The sequence below is a fragment of the Neophocaena asiaeorientalis genome, unplaced genomic scaffold, assembly GCF_003031525.2.
Source record: "Neophocaena asiaeorientalis asiaeorientalis breed wild unplaced genomic scaffold, Neophocaena_asiaeorientalis_V1.1 scaffold684, whole genome shotgun sequence".
Classification (NCBI taxonomy): Eukaryota; Metazoa; Chordata; class Mammalia; order Artiodactyla; family Phocoenidae; genus Neophocaena; species Neophocaena asiaeorientalis.
The window spans coordinates 7,221,220-7,241,817 of record NW_020174048.1 but is presented as its reverse complement, the minus strand read 5'-3'; the positions used below and the strand labels follow the sequence as shown (position 1 = coordinate 7,241,817).

The following is a 20,598-nucleotide window of genomic DNA, read 5'->3' as shown; positions in this document are numbered from 1 at the left end:
GAATATATATATATATATATATATATATGTATATATGTATATATGTATATATGTATAAATATTTGTCACATTAAGGGTTTGGACCACCAGTCACATGGTACCAAAACCAATACATGAATTCAATTCAAACTTAAATTTTCTCCTTAACGTTTTTTCTGCCAAATATCCCATCAAAACAAATAATTAAATATTGTTATAGCTGAAGCGTGTTCTTTAGAATTTTTCCTTTTGGTCCACTGGTGTGTGCTTTTCATCTGGTTGAAATCCTTCATTCTCCTTTTGGAATGATGACTCAGGGACTGGTTCATTGCCTTTGCCCTCTGGAAGTTCCATATTGTTTTTTCTGTAATATTTCTTGTATGCTACATAGACTAGAAAACAATACACAGCAGGTTAAGCAAATTTCATAATAATAAGTTACGAACTTACTTTGGACAGTGATTATAATCTATGTCTCAAAAAGAAGTTGGCATTTTCTGTGGGCTGGAGGCTACTTAGAGAGCGTGATCACCATTCTTAGTTCCATGATCGCTCATGGTAAGAGGGGTGACTGCACTTCAGAAGGACCTAGCACATAGTTAAGGGCTATTTGCTCACCTGATTTCTGCAGGCATCAGCCCTGTAGGTGGTACTCACCAGTAACAACAACAGCAAACGTTTATTCTGTCCCTACTGTCTCCCAGTTATGCACTAGTCCTCAATAATATGCTACAAGCTAAGGGGTGTTGTCAGGACCTTGGTCTACTGGTCTGTGTTGGAGTACTTGAGCTGGAATAACTCTCTCCCAGCCTTCACTCTCTCTTTCCTATGATGGGGGAGCCTTGGCTGATGGGTGACCAGCCTTCCTTTCTTCCATGAAGCTGCTAGTCCCTGGTGGCAGCCATTTCTCAGCATATATTTGAGGTCAGCTCACACCTGGACAGCCTGGCCTGCAGTTGATGTGTGTATGCGTGTGCTAAATGCACATGTAGGAAGCAGCGGAGAGGGACGGTATTACCAAGCCCATGTGGTCGTTGTTTTGAGCCATATTTTTTAATTAAGCTTTATCTATAATAAAAGTGCTATTTTGTTATCTAAATATCTGATTCTTTTTTCTTCTACTTCTCATCTGGTTCCAAAGTCTACAGGGGAAAAGAAAGTATTATTTACTGGCACCTTCAGTTTCTAATACTTCACACTTAAAATTGGTATAATAATACTGTTTATCTCATAGGGCAATTGTGAGATAAAATGGTAAAGGGCCTAGCACAGCCCTGCCAGAGTAGTAAGTGCTCAGTAAACAGTAACTCTTGTGATGATACACAGCTGAGAGAGACAATAGCCTGCTTCCAAGGTCTTAATATGTCAAGGTCAATATCCCCTTGGTTGGTCTCTGCCCTTCTACTAATATATTAGTTTTGAAGCCACTGAGCTATTGACTCTATTGATTTGAGCTTGTGGTTAATTACAATATCCCAACACTTTTATTATAAACTGTTTTGAGCCGGGAATCCCTTAACTTATCACTGATTTTATTTAACCAAACTATTTATTTCCCTCCCTTCCTTCTTCCCTTCCTTCTTTCCTTTTCTTGTCCCCCAAAGTATTTAGACTTCCAATCCTTACACCAAAATATGTTTCCAGGCATTGCATATCCTTGTTTTCATTCTTGCTGCTAAAACTGTGGGAAAATACAAGAGCAATACTATTGCCCACTTTTCCATTATTCCTTCAGCTTATCTACTAATCCCTTTTGAATTAGTTATTTAACTAGTAAATCTATGTAATTGTCCTATCACCAATCTACTTTCTCTGGTTTGGCTAGTAGACACCACTAGTATTATTTGGGAAAATCCCACAGTGTACCAAACTTGGTACATCTCCATCATACAGGTAAACAAGGTAATTAGGCCATGGAGCCCTCCCTCCTGTGCCAGTGATAAATCAGTGGAACGTTTCTAATGGGTCCAGAGGGTCCTGTACTGGAAAGGACAACTCTGCTTCGGGAATGACATTCAAGATGATAGCACAGAGAGTGATTAACTCCTATGGGCCAGTTAAACATCTGTTGGAGCTAAGTGAAAAACCAAACCTCAACCTATACAAAAGTGTACCTCTGGTCATTGTATCACTTAAGAGTCATATTATTTTTTCATTCACTTTCACTATACGATCTTCATTAAAATGCCACTAAGCTTTAAGAGGAAGTTTCTTTATTAAACCAACCCCCCCCAAAAATCCCCAGAATTTGAAAATAAAGGTCAAATATGACCAGTCCTTAGAAAACAAAATATAAAGAAAAGTTTCAAGTAGGTGAAAGCCAGCAGGTGGCAGGGACTAATGGATCAAAGCTATATGCTACATTAGAGTGAAATTAAAAATCAAGTTGGCTATTCTTAGTACTTGAAATAAAGAACATGTTTGCTTCAACTATTTCAATTGTATGGTTATTATAAAAAAATATATATATACGCACATATATGCACATACATACATGTCTTCCAATATAACTTAGCCTGATAAACATCCCTTGTATACTAATTTTCTGATAAATATCCTACATATATACTAAGCATATCAAGGTGATGATTTGAGAAAAATGCCCAGTTCAGGGTTCCTGGAAGCAGGTAGGAAGGCACACTATAAAATGGTCCTAACAGGTTAATATGCTCCTTAATTACTGAGAAAAAGAAAGTCAGTGGAGAGAATCAACCTCCCTTACTTTTCACTTAAAAATACCCTTTACTAGATCGTTTTGGTAAGATTATAATTATTTTCATCAGCAGTCGGGAAGTCGTGATAATATTATCGGTGGCCTTTCCCACCTGCTGATTTCACTGCCAGAAAAAGGGAATTAAAAAATGCCATACTAGCAACTCCAGGATTTCTCAAAGAAGCACATCACAGTGAAATGTGATGATCAGTGTTCCTTACGTGCTACGGATATTGCTGCCATGATGAGCTGGAAGATGCTGTAGATGAGTGGGAAGGTGAATATGAGGTTGAGCTCCTCGGTAGTGAAGGAGAGCTGGACGATGGTGGAGCACAGCTGTGTATTCTGCATCCCTGTTTCCAAAGCAACTGTTCGGCACCTGAAAGAAATGTTCCGAGAACCTGTGTTTTCATTGGTTTGTTTGGGGTGTACTTGTTTTGCTTTGTTATTGTATAACATTAAAAGCAGATATGTATGTGTTAGCATATGGTATTTGTCTTTCTCCTTCTGACTTAGTTCACTCTGTATGACAGACATGAAGAACCTAGGGGTAAGACAGGAATAAAGACACAGACCTACTAGAGAATGGACTTGAGGATATGGGGAGGGGGAAGGGTGAGCTGTGACAAAGCGAGAGATAGGCATGGACATATATACACTACCAAACGTAAAATAGATAGCTAGTGGGAAGCAGCCGCATAGCACAGGGAGATCAGCTTGGTGCTTTGTGACCACCTAGAGGGGTGGGATAGGGAGGGTGGGAGGGAGGCAGACGCAAGAGGGAAGAGATACGGGAACATATGTATATGTATAACTGATTCACTTTGTTACAAAGCAGAAACTGACACACCAATGTAAAGCAATTATACTCCAATAAAGATGTTTAAAAAAAAAAAGCAGATATGAACGTAGAAAACTTACCCTTACCAAAGGGGATAGCGGGGGGCGGGAGGGATAAATTAGGAGTTTGGGATTAATAGATACACAAACTATATATAAAATAGGTGAAAAGCAAGGGGACCTACTGTCTAGAACAGGGAGCTATGTTCAATATCTCGTAATAACCTATAAAGGAAAAGAATCTGAAAAATAATATGCATATGTGTATAACGATCACTTTGCTGTACACTTGAATCTAACACAACATTGTCAATTAAGCCTCAATTAAAAAAAATATTTACTCCGGAAAAAAAGCAGATATGAGGACAAGTACATATGTGTGTGCGTATACATATATCTGTTTTTAATGTATGTATTTATTCACTATATAGTTTTATTTATATTAAACAAATATGTAACTCATTAACATATTATTAGATAATACATTATAATATAAATAAATGTTTTATCACTTTTTCTCTACATATACATAGATAAAATCTTGCTCTAGTCACCCTTATGATCGTTATGATAATGAGAAAATGGACATAAACCTCTACAAAAGTTAAAAAGCTTTATGTAAACAAAAGCCGCTGTTACTGTTTTCTCCTTTTCAAATTAAAAAAATTGGGGATTATAGTATTTTCTTGTCCAGAGGAACAAGGAACACCAATTAGCTTATTTTGCCCTCTGAGCAGTGGAAGTATCTGTGTCATCTATTTCTATATGTGCATATATACACAGAGATTATTTATATTATATTTAGTATATGGATAGCGTTTATTAATAAGCAATATATCCTTATTAAATACAATATTGATTAAATATTTCTTTATAAAATAAAATTAAATGTTGAATAAAGATATACACATTGAAAGCAGATATATACATGTATATGTGTGTGTATATATATATAATATATATATAAAAATTAAAAAATATATCTGAAAGGAGCAGGCTCATTTATAGTAATGTTCCATAAATGGCAGAGGGGGTTCGTGTCACTCTTTTTAATTATGTCCTTGGTAACAGAGCAGAGCACAGAGCAGAGGCTGAGAAAACACTCAAGGGAGAGTATTTGTCATAGTTGTTTTATTGTTAAATTGGTTGTGTTCTTCTGGTTAAATCTTGATCAAAAGTCTGCAAGGTGGGCATTACTGGCCCCATCCCACAGATGAGAAAATCAAAGGAAGAGTAAGTGCCTGGCGTGGGGTTCCACTGTGGGTGAGTGGTGGGTCAGCCTGACTCACATCACACCCTTTCCCTTGTCCAGTACCTCCCACCTTGTCCCTGCCCTCATACACGTACCAGCTCCGACACCTGCTTTTCTCTCTGCCTATTGATTCCGATGCTCTAGTCGGAGAGGAAAGCCCATACATGCTAAAACAAGTTCTAATATCCAGCACTTTGTGGATCATGAGTGCATCCTGTTTCTGGCCTGAGGAACCCTTGTGGATCACAAGGCCAACCTGGGTGCTTCGGTTGAAGTCACTTTGTTTGGAGAATAAGGACGCGTGACAATGGAAGAGGCCAACTTGCACCTAGGGGGAATGATCCAGGAGGATCTGAACAGAAACAGAGGCAGTCAGTGTTTTCTTTCTGGGGGACTTGGCATAATTTAGGGATGAATGAGTCTGTATAGAATGATGTATTCAGAAATAGGGTAATGTTATTACAGGTGAGAAACTTTGAATCTGCATCAGTATGTACAGCTGTTGTAGGTTGAATTGTATCTTCCCAAATGCATATGCTGAAGTCCTAACCCTCAGTACCTCAGATTGTGCCCTTGTTTGGAAATAGGGTCACTAAAGATACGATTGGCTAAGAAAAGGTGATTCAGATGCACCCTAATTCAATATGACTGGTGTCCTTATAAAAAGGGGAAGTTTGGACACAGAGACATGCACAGAAGGAAGGCAATGTGGAGAGAAATAGCTAGAAGATGGTCATCTACCAGCCAAGGAGAGAGGCTGGAACGGATCCTCTTTATCCCTCCAAAAGGGCCAATCCTGCTGACATTGATTTTGGACATCTAGCCTCCAGAACTGGGAGACACATTTCTGTTGTTTAAGCCACTGTCTGTGGTGCTTTGTTACAGCAGCCCTAGCAAACAAATACAGCAGCTATTACAGAAGCAGATTCCTAGTCTGATTTACCAAAACACCATACCTGTGCCAGGACTGACCAGCTATTCTGGCCAGAAAAAACCCTAGGGAGTAACCGGCCAAGGGAAATAGGGTTCCTATAACCCAGAGTTTGGGCTCAATGATCCAGGCATTCTGGTACAGTACTCCTCCGACCACAGCTATGAGCACAATAAGCAAGACGCCTGTGATGGACCCAACCTGCAAGAGAGACACAAGCAGATGCAGCAATCGTGAGGCAATGCAAATGCAAATATTCTTGTCAGAGAAGAAGCCTAAGCATCTCTTTCTCTCTGGGAAAGTGAGAATAAGTGACCTTTCTGTGTAACCCTTGCCCGACGGCCGCGGTAGACCCACCAGAAATGCTGGAGCTTTTCCCACGGTTTAATCTTTTAGAAGATTAACAGGAGCAATTGAGAGTCCGTACTCAGCCTGAAGAAGATGTTCTAGTTGCAAATTATCCTTGTCAGAGAGGAAGAAAACCCACTCCAATAAGAACTAGAAGAGCTGGCTTCCAGATTCAAGTCCTCCTGCCTGCCTCCCTTAGGTCAATCATGAAACCTCTCTGAGTCTTAGATGTTTCATCTGTAATTGAGGATGAAATCTTACCTGAGTCACATTTTATGATTGTTATGATAATGAGAAAATGGAGATAAAATTCTATAAAAGTTAAAAAGGCATGGACAAACAAAACACTGTTATTGCTTTCTCCTTTTCACATTAAAAAAAAATCGGGGATGTTAACATTTTTTTTTCTGGTCCAGAGAAACAGAGGACACCAAGTGCCTTATTTTGCCCCCATGAGAAGTGGAATCTATCCATGTCTATATTTGTCTATATCATCTATATTGTCTATCTCCATCAGGTGGCTAGAATATAGTTGGTAAAAGGGAATGAATTGTTGCTAATTGTGTATATCATCATTTATATATATAGTTATATATTATTATTTTTATGTATGTATAAATGTGTATATAAAAATCTACCAATTGCCAGGTACAGAACTGGCCATATAGATACAGGGATAAGAAAGGTACGATTTCTTTTCTAAGACAGCTGTCTCGATATATTTTATAATACAAACCTACATAACAGAGATAAAAGCAAAGTGCCGTCAGTGTACAGAGTAGAATAAAACCAAGAGGTAAAGTTTGCATTGGGAATCTCAGAGCGTGGATAGAAACTTGCCCTGTGGTTGTGGTAAGACAATTCCTGTCTTACCTCTAGGTTCAAGGGTGTTCTAGAAGAGTGGGCTGCATGTCTAATAACTTTAAGACCCTCTAGAAGGGGCTTTATAATACAGTGAGAAACACCAGTTCGGTAGATGGAGAGACCCATCACTGCAGTGCGCACTCTGGGGCACTTGACCATGCTGCCTGTGGCATGGCACACTTACCTTAAGTATGATCTTGGCTTTATCGGGCCATCTGTGATTAACAAACATTCCAATGGAAACAGGAACAATAAGAGCCACCAAAGATATACCTGAAGGTGACAGAGGGCAATTTGATCAACAGAATACAGCACAGCCAAGAGCAAAACAAGAGTAAGCGGCCCCAAAGAACGTTTAGGAGGTAGATCAGGCTCCCTTCCTGAATACACTGAATAATTTAAAAAACAACCCACCCCCCAAACTCTACTTCTTTACCTACTCCGGTAAATAATTCAATATTTCTGGTGGAAAATTGATAATATTGATGATATAAGTCCTTTCCCTAAATCCTGGATTAATTTTTTTTAGAGTTCTTTATACTGCCAATCAATATCTTTTAGTTTCAATTGGTCAGAATCTTGGCTTATGTGGCCTTGGGATCTTGATATCCTAGGAAAAATACCTTTTCAAAGTATGTGTGTGTGTGTGTGTGTGTGTGTGTATTCTTGGGGTGTACGAAGATGATATTTAACATGTCTGTTACTTCACGGTAGTAGAAATAAAAGAAAAAAGTTCCAAATTCTCCAGGCATCTTGTGGCTAATGATTTCCGGTTAAGACTGACTTGGGTGATTCAGATCTGCAGCAGAGAAGTGAAAGAATAGGTTGAAAAAGCATGCTTTAAATTTTCCATGAGATAACATATTTGTCGACCTCTCAAGTAATTATAATTCTTTGCAGGAATGTGCTCACCCAGCCAGATAAAAGAGTCATGCTTCAGTTTCTCTGTGTTAAACTTACTGCTGTTCTTGTGACATGTGGTTTGTTTCTCCATGTTATTTAACACTCATTTGTCCGATGGCTGCTTTTATATAATATGGCACCAAACAACTTCTAACTTCTCACAGGCTGTTTCTCTTTCAAACATCCTTTTAAAGTATTAGGAGAAAGTGGAATCGAATAATGAAATTCTGAGAGTGGTTGTTGTTTGGTATTGGAGTAGATTGAACTAGGACTGGGAAATGGATTCTAGATTCCAGGGCTGTAAATACCAATTTAGAATGAATATAACAGTGATGAAGACATATGTCTTTGTAGCCTTCTGGCCCTCCTGGGGATATAAGGGTCTGCAATTACTTTTTCCCAGAAATTACTCAATGGGATTAAGTAATAGCTAAGGGTACCAAGAGCAGGAAAAGAAAAAACAAATTTAGGGATGAAAGAGTAAGGAGAAAATGGTGGAATAAAGGAAATGAAAAAGGTCACTGATGGATGTGCTGGTTAGAGCCCGCAGAAGAATCCCCTTTGGGTATCCTTACATCCTGCTACTTTGGGAGGAGACTTCCTCCTCTGGGTGTCCAGACTATTCCCTAAATGGATGTTTGTAGGCCTTAAAGGAAAGCCGTCTTGATACAAATTGGTTGCACTGCGGTCGCTTAAATCTGGGTGCCAATACTGTGATTGGAATGTGAGTGCGGTTAGGTTTTGGTAATGTATTTGTCATGTGTTGGATCTGTGCAAAGGCAGCCCAGCCCGTGTTTGGCCCCTCTTTGCTGAGTCTTAATCTCTTGGGGGCAGCCCAAGGCTACCAGATAAACACACAAGCAGGACCAGTGGCCAAAGATAATGGCAGAATTGCATTTCCCCTCTTGACCAGACGAGACCGGATAAAGATTTTCCGGGACTCAAAGTTGGCTGGAAAAGACACTCTTTGCCCTTCATCCCACTCAGAGTGTGTGACTCCCACCTGGAATTCTTTACTCTCCAGAGGCCTAGAGATTTGTGTTTCTTATTCCCCACGACGTGCCTGAGCTGTCTGTGGCAAATGCCTGCCCATTGAGATGAGAGAGCATCGCTTACAATTGCACTGTTCCCCTAGCTTGCTCTGTAATCAAGGTTACGCGGCAGGTACAGGAGGGAAGAAAGGGACAAAGAAAAAAGAAGAAAAGCGAGTGGGAAACAGAGTCATGGGGTAGAACTTGGAGCCAGACAGACTCGGAGCTGAACCTTATTCGCAAACTGTGAGAACCAGGTGAATCATTTAAGCCTCCCAGCCTCAGTTTCCTCGTTTGTGAAGTGGGTAGAATTATGTCTAATGCATGTTGCTGTTGTGAGAATCAGATGGGGAAGTGGATACACGGGTTGTGGTCCTAGACATGCAGGGGATGGAAGAGGTGGCATGGGAGTTTTCTGCAGTGTTTGCAGTGGTACCAGCTGCGCCAGCTGCCTCCTTCCTCCATTTAGATGTCACCATCTGAAGGGGCTCAGGGGGTGTTTATTGAATCATCAGAACGTGATGAGCACCGTACGGAAACTGGGCCCAATAGGCCGGCCAACGGAGCAGAGTGGAGAGCAGGCTGAGGCTTATTTCCAGCTCCCTGGTCATCTTGGACAAATTAAACACATACCCCCAGCCTTACTTAATTGCCTCATTGAAAAGTATCGAAAACATCTTGTGAATTAATTAGGTTGTGTATTTTCTACATTAAAGGGTAGCAAGAAGGTTAGGTTGGAAAAAGGACAAGGACAAAATGGTGACTAAGCAGAGTTAATACTTTTGTTTTTTCAAACTCTCATTTTAAAACTTTTTATCTTTTCCTCTTCATTTCTCTCCCCTTCTGTTTTCTTTTTTCTTTTCTTTTTTGCCCTTTATGCCTCATAGGATGACCTTTTCCTCCTTTCAGGTACTAATGACTCACTTTCTCTTCCTTTCAAAATTTATTCACATTGAAGAAGGTGCTATCAGTCATTCACACTGTAGTTAGAATTTCCCAGTATTGCCATGGGGCATTTTCCAGGAGGGAATGCTATCAAGAGGAGACTATTTTAAGGCTTACATTTTTTTCTTCAACAACGAATACTATAGAATTAAAGCTCCTCGTTCTGCAGACACATTCTGTGAGAGGCCTACAGCGCACACCACTCAAGCAAACTGCGCTCTTTTCCTCAAAGGAAGGTGTCCTCCCAGGGAGCAGACTGAGAGTTGAGCAGCAGAGGCGCAGGCAGGTGGCTGTACAGGGTCACCCTAAAGCCTGCTTGCAGGAGATGACATCTGATAGGAAGGAGCTCCCTGGGGTCTGTAGAAGGACCACGTGAGGAGAAATCCCACACTGAACAAGGTGTGCCGAAAAGGACCACTTTTTTGTATGTGTGGGGAGGATGTCTAATGGCCATGGTAGGAATAGAGTAGACTCTGTGTGAAAATTTTGCAAAACAGATTGTCCCCCATGAGTGTTCCAAAGTTTGTTCTAACTCAGTTGTGTAGACCCGAATCATGTTTTTATCACAGAAACAGTTTTTCTTAGAAATGGAAGCCATCCAGTCCAGCTTCCCATGTCAACAGGAATCCTGTTTACAAACATCTTTCTGAGGCACTGTTCAGTCTTTGCTCACGTGTTCCCTTCCACAGGACCCCTGTACCTCTTTGAGGCAGCCCATCAGGGAGACACTGGTCTGCAAGGTCAGCTGAAAAAAGACTGTTTAGCATGTCAAGTAGCTGGCCATTGGTACTGAGGTACTAGTTCACTTACATCTCATCTTTGATGACCGTGGTTCTAGCAGGTTTGGTTTGGGTAGACCAGGAACTATCTTGTCCTGCCCTTGACCCCATGTTCCACCAATGACTTGACCTCCCACCAATATTTGTTCTCCCAGAAACAGGAAATAAAGCCCTTTGGGACTGGGGGTGACCATCTGGGAGCTGAGTGGAGACAGAGATATAACTTGCACATTTGACTCCCAGGGCCTGGTACACAAGCTGGGCCAGTAGATCAACTTCTGAATCACGACGTGGTTCCCAGTGGAGGGTTATCAATAGTGTGTTTCTCATGGAACTCACTATTTATGTGTGGAGGGTTCTCGTGGCCATTGCTTACTGGATGCCCTATTTTGAAACCATAAATAGAATGCTTTTTGTATTTGTTCAATATGAGTGTTCCGGAGCACCCCGGACCAGTTGCGCCCTGGGATAAGGGAAGGACAGAGCCTCCTGTGCGTCGGCAGCCCCAGCCTCCTCAGGTCCAGATGGCTGTGCACGGGGGTCCATTCCGTCAGCACCTCCCTGGTGATTTCAGTGGAGGACAAAACTGGTTCTCCCACGGCGTCAAGCTTTAGAATTCACATTCGGCCAATCCTCATTCAAACGCAGGCGAGACTGGTCCTGAAATCCTAACTGGGCACAAACTACTGCTGGTGCGAGCAGTAAGGTCTAGCTGGGTCTGAGCCTGGCCTGAGGATCTACCCAGGGACAAGCAGAGGGGAGGAGGGCCGGGGTAAGCAATCTCGTGGAGCAATGACTTACCTATTTTATCATAGGGAATTATGATTATCCCGGAGTCGACCCACATTTTGGTATAGATCAAGAGGCACAGCGGCATCATCCCCAGGGCAAGCAGCGTGGAGCATGTGGTCATGCTGATGCTGAAAGGAAACGGGCAGGGTGATACAGCCACCTGGGTTTTCTACGGGAGAGGTTGTTTCATTTTTCGGTGCGTGATTAGAAAGTCCTGCCGAAGACCCTCCGCCGGCAGCACCATCCGGTCCGATGGACAGAAATACACACGTACCCTGGTCTGTGCAGGGCCACACCGGGGGCAAGATGGTGAGATCTGTATTTCGTGTCTTTCTACTTTGTCTTGTGCCACCCCTCCCTCCCCATTGGTTCTCAAGGATCAGAGAAGATACTCTGTGACTGTATAAACTCATTGTTAAACAAGGTACAAGGTGCTTGGACATGCCACCCTTCGAACCTCCAATCAGAGAACAGCAAACACATTTATACCCGCCAAGACATCAGGGGCTTTGCTGTGTCTGCTCGGGATGAGACGGGCCTCCATGGCCCCTGGAGGAGAATGCACGTCCAAGGGAGGAAGCCTCAATGTCTTTCCTTAAAGCAGACAGATTATTCCCCTAACGCCCGAAGCTTGAGAGAAGGAGAGGACGCTGACTTCAAAAACCAAGCAAAACATGCAAGCAGGCAGGGTGGGCCTGGGTTCTAGTTCTGCTAAGAAATTTAGCAGATGGTGCCCAGTAGCGCCAGGGTCTGGTAGCGCTCCTCCTGAAGCATCAGTGTTTGAGTGAGTGGACACGGTTGAGCAAGTGGACTTTGGCTTTGGAGTGCAGGGCATGGAGTGATGCTATTTTTAGCACTACTGCAGCGGATGGAGGAGAGGTTTTGGGTAGCGGGTCTTTTGGTCCCTGAAAAGTGCCCTGTGTATGGGGGCATATTCTCTTCCTGGGAAACAGAGCCCTTAAACGGCTAGGCCGGACACTGGCTGGCTTGGAAGCAGGCGTGGCCACGTTTATGACTATGGGTAATTTACTTGAGTTCCCTTTGCCAGTTTCCTTATCTGTGAAATGAAAAAAATCATAATCATCACTACCTCATAGGCTGTGAGGACTAAGGGACCCAATGAGTCCAGTACTTAGAATAACGCAAGGCGCTCATTAAAAGCCAGTTAACTCTAACCCTAACCCTAACCCTATCCAGCCATTGTGTGTGTGTGTATGTCTGTGTTGTGTTTCAGCATAATACAGAATCAGGAAGCTAGAGAGATTTTTCTGAAAGGCCCTTTCTCTAATAGCCGTAGCACTGAGACTATCAGAGTAGTAAGTTCTTAAAGGAATTATATGTGGACTTCAAGGAAATATTAAGTTATTTACAACATCTGCCTCCCCTCCGGAAAAACAACCCAAAACCACAAACCACCCTACACATTGCTAAGGAAAATAGCTGGAGGTGAGGAAGCTCGTTTCATTGCATCTAACTAAGCAGTTTTGGCAAAATGAAGGATGGGGCGGTGTTTATCAGGGGGCTTGCCTTGCATAATAATCATTTTTTTAAAAACCAGAATGAAGTCGCTTAAGACATGTTTAAAGGATTTAGAAGAAAATACTTGTCTTAGTAGAGCTAAAATTGTGTAACAATAACCAGTGCTGGGGATGTATGTAAAGCATTTCCAAGAAGTTCGATCTGTTATGGTGACACGTTAACTTAATTTAGATATGCAATAGAATGCTAAAGGCAGAGTTCCACACCAGAATAATAAGTTAATTTGTTACGAATAGTGCTTTGTCCCACTTATAAGTAAGATCCTGGAGTTTGCTTTTCCCCTCTCTCTCTTCCTTTGCCATTCTCCTTTTCATCTTTTATTTAAAGAAATAAATTAGGATGGATTTAAAGTTATCCCCATAATAAAATTACTTTTATTCCAGTGCATCCAATATGCTTTCCAGAGTGGAGATGATGGGATGGGGGTGGAGGGGGGGGCAGTGTTCATTACCTGCATCACAATGAAGAGAAGGCTGACCATTTTTTGTTTGAAACCATGAGAACAACTGTTAGAAGGAAGTCTGTTTCTCCCCTTGTTTTTTTTTCAAATTTCCTTCTGAAAGCTTCAATTCTGTCTCATTGCTAAGACAACTTATGAAGTTCTGTCCTGGCTTGAGTTTGGCAAGAATGGTTTCTTAAAGCCCACGAGAAGCGACAAAACAGGAGTTGGAGAAGGGAGTGGTTTAGATTCAGTGGCCACATTGACCAGGAGATGCTGCAGAGAGGCAAGAGGAAAGATGGCCAGAGCCACTCCAAATGAGATGAAAACCAACTCAGATAAACGATTTTAAGGAACAATGTAGGAGAAAAAATTAGCAAGGAGAAATCATCTTACATAAAAAATTTGAAGTTCTACAAAGAGCAAAGATGTCAACAATGGAAACACTATACCCTGCATTTATATTGGAATAAGAGAAAACATCAGAAAAAAATCTCTTGGTTTAAATTCTTTCCTTAGTCCTATTTATTGCCAGGGAGAATTGTTTTCCTTCTTTTTTCCTTTTGGAAGCAATAAATGAGAATTCAGTGAATGTTGAGGAATTTGGTGAAGTCCGTGATAAGGAATGCAAAGATTATAATCATATTAGAAGTGAAACACCAAGTTTGAAAGATCAAAAGAAGTGTATACAGGTGGGGCTAGAAGGCGGAGACATGATGACTGACAGGAATAGTGTTGAACAGAGGTTAAGAGTCCGGACAGGGCTAAGTGAATAGGTCTGGATTCCGATTCTGACTCTCACGTGTACTGACTATGACCTCTGTCAAGGATAGGAGCCTTAATTTTATCATCTATTAAAGGCAGAAAATAATAGTACTAACCTCAGAGGATTAGTTTGAGGATTAAAATACACCTAGAGGACTTATACTGTGAGTGGCCCCTAACAGTGTCCACTAAATGTTAGCTAGTAAATAAAAAGAAATGCTGCAGAGCAAAACGAAGCTTGGTTCCTCTGAGGGAAAATAAAGGGGAATTCAAATAGTGTTGGATTAATTCTTAGGTCAGAGAGGAGCTGGACATTTGTGTCATTGAAATGGGAAGAACTGCTTTGAATTTGTGATAAGCCAGAGGGTCAGGGATTTCGAACAACTAAAATAACAGTGAACACAAAGTTGGAAGATGAAAAATACAACCAACATTCGGCAAAAGAACAAAGGTTGTAGTAGGAAGACTTAGAAACTCTTAAATCTAGAAAATAATCAAAGGGAGTGTAGACAGTGCATAGCAGTGAAGGAACTGGGGGAAACTGAAGAAAGGATGCATAGGCAGGGATTCCCCAAAGAAGAAGTCAGAGAAAGGATAATGGGTTCCATATATAAGCGATATCATATGACATTCGTCTTTCAGTGTCTGACTTACTTCGCTCAGTATGACAATCTCTAGAAAGGATTCAAATGAACTTATTTATAAAAAAGAAGTAGAGTCATGGATGTAGAAAACAAACTTAGGGTTACCAGGGGTTAAGAGGTTGGGGAGGGATAAATTGGAAGATTGGGACTGACATATCCACACGAGTATATATAAAATAGGTAACTAATAGGGACCTACTGTGTAGTACAGGGAACTCCACTCAATACTCTGTATGGGAAGAGAATCCAAAGAAAAAAAAGTGGATATATGTGTATGTATAACTGATTCACTTTGCTGTACACCTTAAACTAACACAACATTGTAAATCAACTCTACTCCAACAAAAATTTAAAAAAATAAAGGAAAATCCTTGTGTGGTGTGACCGAGGCCATTGCTAAAGAAAGGAAAGATTTAAAAATGGGGAGTCTTTGGGTATACAGAAGACACAAGGGGGTGGAAGTCTCTGTGTTTGTTCCCCAAACTGTGGGCCACCAGCAAATTCACCTGAGAGCACCACCTTCATTTCTCCCTGAGACATTTTGTTCATAATGCGCCCACGGCAGAGCTAGAACAGGTGAAAATACTTGTTCACGGATCAGATTCCCACAACTTTCTAGGCTGGAGTGGTCTAAGAAGGAGCTGAAATATTACTTGGATTCCATTAGTAAGGTCTGCTTTTTTTGCTATTTGTGTGTGTGTGTGTGTGTGTGTGTGTGTGTATGTGTGTGTGTGTGTGTGTGTGTGTGTGTGTGTGTGTATGTGTGTGTTTGTGTTGAAGTCACCAGAGACTGCAGAATGCAATGGTTTCCCAGGTTTGGGAAGAGATGACAGCGTGAAGGGGAGATGATTCGGTTTCTCCCAGGAACCACATCCAGGAAGTTAAAGCCAGATGGAGTTGTTTTGCCGGTGTTATGTGGTATCTGCTCAACTAGTGCAGATACCTGTTGGTATAAACAGTCATATCTTGGCTGCCATTGCTAGAGTTCAAGTAGAAATGGAGAAGGTAAAGTTCCAAGAGGACAGAATCGGAAATATAAAGGGTAGATAGAATTGTATCTACATAAATGATCATGAGACTTTAGTTATCCACTGCTCACTCCAGAAGAAGAAAAAGTGTTGGAAAACTGTTTCCCAGTAGCTGAGGTGTCACTTTCTTAATTTGCTCTGAAGAAATATTTCAACAGTTTTTCCTCTAACACGTGCAATGCATAATGTCATCTTCTTCCTAGAGGCGTAATTTAACGTCCTTTCAGTGATCGTGGGTTATCGTTATTACTTGTTCCACTAAAATGCGGTGATGTCTTCTGGGTGATATGCTTACAGAGCTGTTTGTCCCTAAAATACTGATGCAGAGCTGCTCTGCTTTCTGACTTAGCTTCTTCGCTTTGGAGGCATTTTGATCTTTTCCTTTGCAGTCACGCTTTTGGGGCCACTGGCTGCTGTGGGACATAGGCCTGCCCCTTCTAACAACTTGCTCCACCCTACTTCTTGTTTTTCATCCTCTGTGCTGGGAAAAAGTTTTAGAGCTTTACAATCGGGAGAGTAAGTGGGTGCTGTGTGAGGAACGTCTATGAGATGAAGAATGATTTACTTTGGGTGTGCAGAGTCTTTCACTGGGTCTTGTTTGAGTTCCGGATAGGTGAAGTTGCTAGAGAGGTGATGACTGCACTGGATGTGTGCTGGTGTTGTTTACAAGACAAGGGAGATCTGTGGAGTGCACACTTTCTAGAATGAAAATTAACAATTTTCAGTGCCACGTGTCCCATTAGAGGACTTGCTGAAGGATTCACCTATACTGATTCAGCTGGGGGTTTTCCACCAAGGTTTCAAATTCTAATTCTGGTTCTTATGTCTTACAGGAATTGTTATGCGAGGGAGATAAGATTACATAATCATCTCCTGTTTACAGAGAACTAAGATTTCCTTAAAACCACAGGAAAGTGTAACTTAGAGTTTTTAGGTTAGGTTTTTACGGTTTCAGCCCCCAGAAGGGAATCTGCCCCAGTAGCTGCTCAACTCAGCATCACACACACTTTTCTGTCTTACAGAATGATGACACGTGTGGCATTTCGTGGAGGCACAAGGCTCTTCTGTTTTCTTAAAAAGTTACAAATATTATGTAAAAGATGTTTGGTGGCAAAGTCCTGTATTCAGTTCAGTTCACTCCCCTCAACTTGCCTGTAGAATTCTCACCTCTGTGCCTTCACCCAGGTCACACCAAGTTGAAATCTAGCAAGGCCTTATCGCTATAGGGTGGTTCACAGATGAACTAAACCTGAAGCGCACTTGCCATCCTTTGCTCCTCACAAGACTTTCCTTAGAAAAAAAATCTATTGCAAGGAAGAGATGGTATTTCCTTATGGGAGAGAGATGTCACATGAAGGTATATCGTTTGTATGGCTTTTCTAAAGCTTCTGGAGAAATCCTCACCAGCCGGGCTCAGGTGGCAGGCTTCCAGTTGCCCACTAGGAACTGGATCAACCTGGAATCCAGTCTGACGTTTTTACACGTGAGCTTCTTGCTTCTGACTGTTACAACGTGATGCACAGAGCCCATTGCCTACTGTACAGTATTTAATAAGCACTCGTTACACTGACACCTGGCAGGTTTGCAGAAAGGCATACCTTTCACAGGAAATGAGGAATGGTGAGGGAAGGAAAAAGACATCTGTCTATTCAACTTGCAGCGTTAAAATTCCTGGTGTCCTTGCATTACTGCTTTGTCTTATTCCTATTCGTTTTTTTTTTTTTTCCAGTGCTAGTTCAGACTGGCACAGGATGAATTGGGCAAGCATTGCAATTTAGATTACTCTGTGGGAAGCAGAGAAACCATTTTCTGTTTATTTTATAGGAAGGTAAGCATAATTTTAAAAAAGCTGTTGTAGAGGTTTTCTTTTTTCTTTCTTTCTTTATTTTTTTTTGTTTAATGCCAGTAGAAGTGAAGCAAATGTACAAAACCTTTCTTACACCTTATACCAAGAAAAAGCTTGTCCAAAAAACTGGCTGTGCTTGGCCGTTGTCTCATCCTAGGGTCTAACTTTTAATGAACAACTTAGTTTCACGATTGCATTCAAAGCTCCTGATCACCACAAAGAAAGTGTTTCTTGTTTTTCTTTTTTTCTGATACCAACAAGGAAAACTTTCTCAGCTGCAGCTTGTGGCTTGGAAAGGATTTCTTTTTTTGAAAAACTTTGACTCTTTTCCCAAAGAGAAACAGCAATTATACAACTCCTTGTTAACTGAGTTAGATTTTAAAACACAAACACAAAATAGAACCCCTAAATTCGCAGAGCTAAGCAGCTGCATAGGAAGGCGAGTCAAGGCATTTCGTCTCCTGTTTCAATTCTTAGCTGGACCCTAGATCAATGGCAGATCAGACGGGCATTCACAATGCCATAGGCTTCTGAGAAGATTAATTCAATGTGATTGCAGTACTGGGAGGTTTAGATATCTTACCTCAGGTCCATGTCGCCATCAACCCAATAGGCCAAGATGTTGGAGGTGGTTCCTCCCGGACAGCATCCCATGATGAGCACCACTACAGCTTGGATGGGGAGGATGTCAAAGGTCACTGAGAGGACGAATCCTGTGAGGGGCATGATTCCAAACTGACAGAGGAAGCCAACACATATGCCCCATGGCCGCTTTATGTGCCCTAGGAATTTCTTGATTTCCACATTGCATCCCATGGAGAACATCACCAGAGACAACAGGATGGTTAAGACCGTGCTCAGGACCACACTCAGAGTGGTGTTGAAATCGTCCTCTGGCACCACACAGGACGCGCCATCGCAAACTGTCGCGTTGGCCAAACAGACCGTTGAATTATTCATTGCTGGCTTTTCTGCTCAGATTCTCACAGAAGTCCACAGAAGCGCTTGCCCTCTACTCCTCACTAGATGAGTACTGTCTACTCCAACTGCATCAAACTCTTAAACCCTTTTTAAACATATGTCACCTGGTGTCTCCTTCAAAAGCCACCTCAGAGAGGCAATAAAAAACAATAAATGCTAGTATGTCAGTTTCGAGAGGTAACCTTACAACACAGCACAAATTATGGATCATAAAAGTCCTGCCAAATTATTGGTCCAGACAGAGAATTCTAATTAATCATTTATTGACATGATAATGAACTGTGCCATATAAAAAGAGCTGTGTTAATGTTTAATGCTGGGAAGCTTTGTTCAATAGTCTCAGTTAAATGACGCTTAAAATCAACTCAGACTATTACAGAACATTGTAGGGGTTAGGCCGCAGGAAAGCATCTCCTTGCAAGGGGGGCGATTGGGTCCTGAGAAGTCCAGTGCCTTGTGACAAATCAAATTGCCGATTAGTATCAGACTCTGAGCTGGAACCCAGACCATCAATTTCCTCCCCTACTAGTTTTCCTACTGTATTATTCTGTCTGTGTGTATTGGTCTATAGTGTGCATAAAGAATATTTACGTTTGAGAAACTTGTAGGGTTTTGATGCAAACCTGTGGGAGAGTAGCATTCAGGAGGGTAGGATGCTTTCTGTACTGTCTGGTGGGAAGGCGGCCAGGAAAGCCCCCCTCAGTTACTTACACACACAATTATGTATGTGTTGCCATGGTAACAAAGTGCTGCATAGCAAGAGACAATACAATTATTTGGAGGGATGAACCTCAGAGGATTAGGTCAAAGTGATGGGAGCTCTTTGTGCTTGACATCAGGAATGGAAATTAGAAATTTTTTTGCGGGGGGCGGGAATCTGAGGTTCCAAGGGAGGTTGATTTCTGTGCATGTCAAATGGTCAAACGTATTATGAGCAGAAAGCTGTCCTCAGCATATAGGGAAGATAAAAAAGAAGTAGAGGAGAGATTCTTCCTATTCTTAGGAGCTTATAATCCAATTTTTGGGTCAGGATGTGGCGTAAGAATAAAATTGAATATTTGGGGCTTCCCTGGTGGCGCAGTGGTTGAGAGTCCGCCTGCCGATGCAGGGGACACGGGTTCGTGCCCCGGTCCGGGAAGATCCCACGTGCCGTGGAGCGGCTGGGCCCGTGAGCCATGGCCGCTGAGCCTGCGCGTCCGGAGCCTGTGCTCTGCGACGGGAGAGGCCGCAGCAGTGAGAGGCCCGCGTACCGCAAAAAAACAAAACAAAACAAAACAAAATAAAACAAATTGAATATTTGGATCATGATTCACGGTTTATAGGACAAATTCTAATTTATTATTCAATTTAATCACCTTAAATAGGGTTAGCATCCCCATTTTACAGATGAGGACTTGAGAGCCTAGGAAGTGAAGTGCTTTATTCAAGGTTACCCAGCAGATAACTGGAAATACTGGAACTCAGTTTGGCTTGGAGGCGATTGAGAGAAATACCTTAGAAAGGAGCTGCTCCAAACTCAGCGTGCCCACAACTCCCGGGTGGGTCTTGTTAAAAGGCAGATTCTGAATCTGGAAGTCTGGGGTGGACCTCAGGCGTCCGCGTTTCTGACAAGCTCACAGGTCACGGTGATGATGCTGACCCAGGGACCACACTGGTCTCAGGCTACTGACATCAGGGTGACCCTAACTGCACCCAAGCTGGTAAAAATTGAATGTACTGGTCACTTACTTACTGAAGAACTTCCTGAAAACAGCGTTTACAGAGCAACTTGATTCCATAACTTGAATGAACATGAGCTATGGGCAGCAGGGGGGCCACCAAGCAGAGGAGCCAATTGAGCCAAAAGCCTCAGCCCCTGGGGTCCCTGACGATGGCCTCCTCATCTTGGATTGAGCTGCTGGGAAAACCTTGAGCCCCGTCCTCAAAGGGTGACAGTGACTCACGCTCACTGCTGGTGCAGCCCCCTGTCCCAGGAGCGC

The 20,598-nt window shown here is 42.0% G+C and overlaps 1 protein-coding gene across 1 annotated transcript; it reads right to left on the bottom strand.

The window, feature by feature from the left end:
* Window positions 1-213: 213 nt before the first annotated feature.
* Window positions 214-18,598, bottom strand: SLC10A2 (solute carrier family 10 member 2). Its single transcript, XM_024754026.1, has 6 exons — window positions 18,222-18,598; window positions 11,387-11,505; window positions 7,112-7,200; window positions 5,741-5,916; window positions 2,914-3,071; window positions 214-371 (listed from the first exon to the last, which is right to left on the bottom strand). Exons 1-6 carry the CDS (start codon window positions 18,596-18,598, stop codon window positions 214-216), a joined length of 1,077 nt encoding a protein of 358 aa, XP_024609794.1.
* Window positions 18,599-20,598: the final 2,000 nt, after the last annotated feature.

Bases quoted from the DNA above. Each gene is read 5' to 3' on its own strand.
- SLC10A2 (XM_024754026.1), bottom strand. From the start codon at position 18,598: ATGAATAATTCAACGGTCTGTTTGGCCAACGCGACAGTTTGCGATGGC. The intron at 11,506-18,221 runs GTAAGATATCTA...GTTTCCTTTCAG, and splicing joins GATGGCGACATGGACCTGAG to CATCAGCATGACCACATGCT. The intron at 3,072-5,740 runs GTATGGTGTTTT...CATTTCTTTCAG, and splicing joins GCTGGTCAGTCCTGGCACAG to GTGCCGAACAGTTGCTTTGG.